This window comes from Cynara cardunculus, assembly GCF_001531365.2.
Source record: "Cynara cardunculus var. scolymus isolate 2C chromosome LG 3, CcrdV1, whole genome shotgun sequence".
NCBI classification, from domain to species: Eukaryota; Viridiplantae; Streptophyta; class Magnoliopsida; order Asterales; family Asteraceae; genus Cynara; species Cynara cardunculus.
Genome location: NC_037530.1, coordinates 4,408,408 through 4,412,424, shown reverse-complemented (window position 1 = coordinate 4,412,424; position 4,017 = coordinate 4,408,408). Strand labels below are relative to the sequence as shown.

Here is a 4,017-nt window from a genome sequence, read left to right as displayed (position 1 = left end):
CTTGCATTAATATTTTAATTCAAAATTGCCTATCTATTGATTTGTGGTTAATATTAGTTCTCACAGTTACCACAAACTAATTAGTTCTCATTTGATTAGGCCCCTATATATATATATATATATATATATATATATATATATATATAAGGAAGAGTTCAAACGAGAATATATTCATTTTACGAGAACGCGAGAACACCATTTTACTATAGACAATCAAATGTGATACTATTATTCCATCACATATGATACACATGTGATACTAAATTAGAGATGCGGTGATTTTCGATGGGATCATGGTTGTGGGCCAAGTCGCCCTTACACCACTAAACCCCCAAACAAGTATTATCACATGTGATAACGATGTTGTTGATATTGATACTATAATCTATCAATACCATCACATGTGATGCTAAATCATAGACGCAGACAGCCAATTGCGCAACCTAAGTCGTAGATTACGTCGTCCGCACATCATAAGGTCCCCTCACGTGTATTATCACATGTGATAAGGGTGTTCTCACGTTCTCATAAAATGAAGGTTTTCTCGTTTATATATAAATACGCACCACATATTTAAAAGTGTGTGTTTGTTACATGGACGGAAATAGGCGAGTTGAAAGTGAGGTATGTATGTGGGTGAAAAAATTGTGAAAGATTTTAGGGCTTTAATTTGATGTAAATAGTTTAGTAATTTATCAAACTAGTTTTATCTTCCTAATTTTTATTCCACCTATTTGGTGATTTTGATCGCACCCACTTCCGTCCTATCCTATTTTAATGTCGTGCCAAACGTGGAAAACATTAAAACAAGCTTTTATTTTGTCATGTATTGTCCTATCGTATCTTATTTACCAAAGGCACCCCAAAAAATGAAGTGATTAAATGTCTTTTTGTTGTAAACAAAAAACCATTCTTGTAAAGATGTAAAAAAGCACCATACTAGAGATGAGCATCACGAATGGCCTAGAGACCACACACCAAGTGATTTTTTTTTCATTAACCTGGATATATAACCCGTTACACGAGCCGACTAATCCCAGGACGACCATCTGCTTTACAAATAGCCCGAAGCCACCGCATTTGAACCTCCATGGCTACAAGAGGATTTTTATTCCTCCTTGGATTTGAACTTGAGATCTCCTGGTATTTTTGACCTTTGGAGCCAAACTCAAACCAATCAGGCACACCTTGTGGTTACAACAAGTGATTTTTGACAAGAGATGCCAAATCTGAAGGGGTTTTTTTGCATTACATCTTCATAGGAATGATTTTATTTACAATAAATAACCAAGTAAGATGTTCAGAAAATTAATCACTCCTTAAATATTTGTTCACTCATACATTTCAGGCTTCAAGACTCCAATGTAAGGCAAGTTCCTATACCGTTCGTTGAAATCCAGTCCATACCCCACCACGAACGAGTCCGGGCACTGTCAAAACACAAAAAATTACATGTTGAAATGTCGAGAAGCTAAATACCATCCGCTACATAGAACACTCAAAGAAACCAAACATAAACAAAACCAACCCAATATATCCCACATACAAGTAGAGGGTAGGATAACCAAAGGGCCTTTGGCCTAACAGTATATGAGTCTTTGGCCTCCTAGGAGGTCAAGGGTTCAAACCTCACCAAAGGTGAGGAGGGTGTGTGAGTTTATTTGTTCAATTTGCCGTATATAAATATTATATACTTCAAAAAAAGTAGAGGGTAGAATAACTGTTTTTTGTGTAAACCCCCTACTTGGGCAAAAGTGTAAGCTAAACGGTGGAGATTATGACCGAAGAAGGACCATTTTTATCGATTTTTGTACGATTAAATTCGTAGTTAACATGTCATGGTCTATATGCCCAATTTAAGCAAAGGACAATCAAGATAAAAGTTAACCAAAATGAATTACCGAAGAAAGTTAGATATCACAAATGCATCAAATGAGTCTTGATAACCTAATTCCAGTGGTTGCCCGATACAAAGGTTTTCTATATACGTAATAAAAAACTAATCATTCTTGTGAATGGTAAAACTTTCACAAAGATTATCCAACGAGGATTGAAAAAGACTCGATTCAAAAGCTACCATGTGAAAGAGGGAGAAAGAGTACCTCAAAACCACTATAGAACTTGCCGTCACCCAAGAGCTTAAAATGAACCTTTCTTCTTGCTGGCTTGTCAAGGAGAGTGCACACAGAAACGGAGGTCGCCCCTTTACCTTCCAAGTAAGAAATGAGACAGGAAACAGTGTTTCCTGTATCTACAATGTCCTCAACCTGAGCCATGGAGTTCAAAAGGCCATATTTGTTCGTTCAGTATCGTTATCAACTCCCAATATGTTGTCTTTTAAGAGTCATGTAAAATACATGAATATATAAACATTTTGAAATTTGCATGTACAAACTAGGGGTAAATGACCCTGGTTTATTAATGTGGTAACCTATACATCCTAAGAAATGGCACAAAAGTAACTTGTAAGGGTTACTGACCCAACAGTACCTCGGTTACTGGTAGATCCCAACCTCCCTGATCAAGCATTCAGGAGCGTGTGAGTTTTACTGTATATAAATATATTATATACTTCAAAAAGAAAAAAAAAAAACATTTCCATGATGCAAATTCTTTCCACCAAACCATCAAATCTTCTCACCCTTTCATTCTTGATCATATCACTATCTTCCAAGGGGAACACTCAGGAGGGTTCTACATCTAAATACATACATCATTGAGCACAGTGCATGCCATTTGTACATTGGGTAAATTAACATAAACGGATAAACCCTAGCTGGTTTAACAATTCATAGGTTTAATTATCATAAGAAGAAATCCAACATTCACCAATATCTTGAGAAATTTATTTAGGTGAAGAGTCTAGCTTCTAAATTATCATAAGAAGAAATCCAGCATCATTATACACAATTCCATCACCTAGCTTCTAAATGAGTAGATGAATTTGTTAGGAAGGTTAATCTTCTTCTCGATTTATCGCCGGACGAAACAATCATACAAAAAATCTAATCTCAAAGTGAACATGCAGCACAAATGTAAGGGGGGGAAATAAGTACCAGAATGATATGTTTTCCGGCAACATCAAGTTTCAGATCACATGAAATCTTGGGAGCACCGGCGGCAGTAGTTCCGGAGCCATACGATTCAGCACGAACAAAATCGACGGTGACGGGCAATCTGATGTTGCGGACGAGGTCGGCAAGGAAGAGGAAGGCACCGGTTGCAACGCCGACGACCACCGGTGGAGAAGAGTTTGGAGTAGAGAAATCATAAGTGATTTGAGAAGCCAATTCGCAGACTTTCTGAAAGAGTTGCTCCGGCGTCCACAGGATGGTGAGTATATCATCGTCAATGCAACGGTTCCCCATTTTGCACCTACGATTCCAATTTCCAAAGGGTTTTCAAATTCTTTTTAGGGTTTTTAAAATTCTAAATTGGGTATTTATAGCGGGTGAGTTCCAAATCAATTGCGTTACATTAGAGATAGCCATCTATAACATGGTCCTTGTAACTGTAATGCAACCGGGTCTAGCCCAACTGATAGCGTAAACGATCGAATGCAGTTGTTATCGGTTTTTCAACATAAATCGAGCTATATTGGACCTCGGGTAACCGGACCTTAGGGTCTGAATGGCTAGTTTTCAATTATTTTAAATGGATTGTCAGTGGTGTTTTTCCGAACAATGAGTTTTGATGTTCTCAAACAAACCCTTTTTTCGATAATCTTCTCTAGCCAAACTTTTTATCGAGTCAAATCCATTCTTTGACTATCACTCACCAGAACACACATACACCAAAAATCAAAAGCAAACCTAAATCAGAATAAAAATCGAATCCACATCTTAAGTTTAATCACCAGAACTAGAAATCAAAAACCCGAACCCTGATAAACAAACATAACCATATCGAGATGGACCTTATATGTAATTCCTCTTCTAGTTCCAGGTTTTCATTTCGTTCATCAAACATATTGTCTGCAAAGTAGTAGTGCCGATGGTTTACCGAGAAGGGAAGAAT

General features: G+C 37.2%; 1 protein-coding gene across 2 annotated transcripts; it reads right to left on the bottom strand.

The window, feature by feature from the left end:
* Positions 1–1,207: 1,207 nt before the first annotated feature.
* Positions 1,208–3,424, bottom strand: LOC112510246 (hypoxanthine-guanine phosphoribosyltransferase). 2 transcript variants are annotated; one of them, XM_025115586.1, is made up of 4 exons: positions 3,057–3,424; positions 2,491–2,517; positions 2,103–2,267; positions 1,208–1,430 (listed from the first exon to the last, which is right to left on the bottom strand). In XM_025115586.1, exons 1-4 carry the CDS (start codon positions 3,366–3,368, stop codon positions 1,332–1,334), a joined length of 603 nt encoding a protein of 200 aa, XP_024971354.1. In that variant the 5' UTR covers positions 3,369–3,424; the 3' UTR covers positions 1,208–1,331. The 2 variants fall into 2 exon arrangements, with proteins under 2 accessions (XP_024971354.1, XP_024971355.1); XM_025115587.1 differs by lacking the exon at positions 2,491–2,517.
* Positions 3,425–4,017: the final 593 nt, after the last annotated feature.

What these genes read in the sequence shown, in the direction of transcription:
- LOC112510246 (XM_025115586.1), bottom strand. Translation starts at nt 3,368, where the DNA reads ATGGGGAACCGTTGCATTGACGATGATATACTCACCATCCTGTGGACG. An exon ending in CCGGAAAACATATCATTCTG is followed by an intron (nt 2,518 to 3,056) that starts GTACTTATTTCC and finishes ATGCTTGATCAG; the next exon opens with GGAGGTTGGGATCTACCAGT. An exon ending in AGTTCTATAGTGGTTTTGAG is followed by an intron (nt 1,431 to 2,102) that starts GTACTCTTTCTC and finishes GTGTTTTGACAG; the next exon opens with TGCCCGGACTCGTTCGTGGT.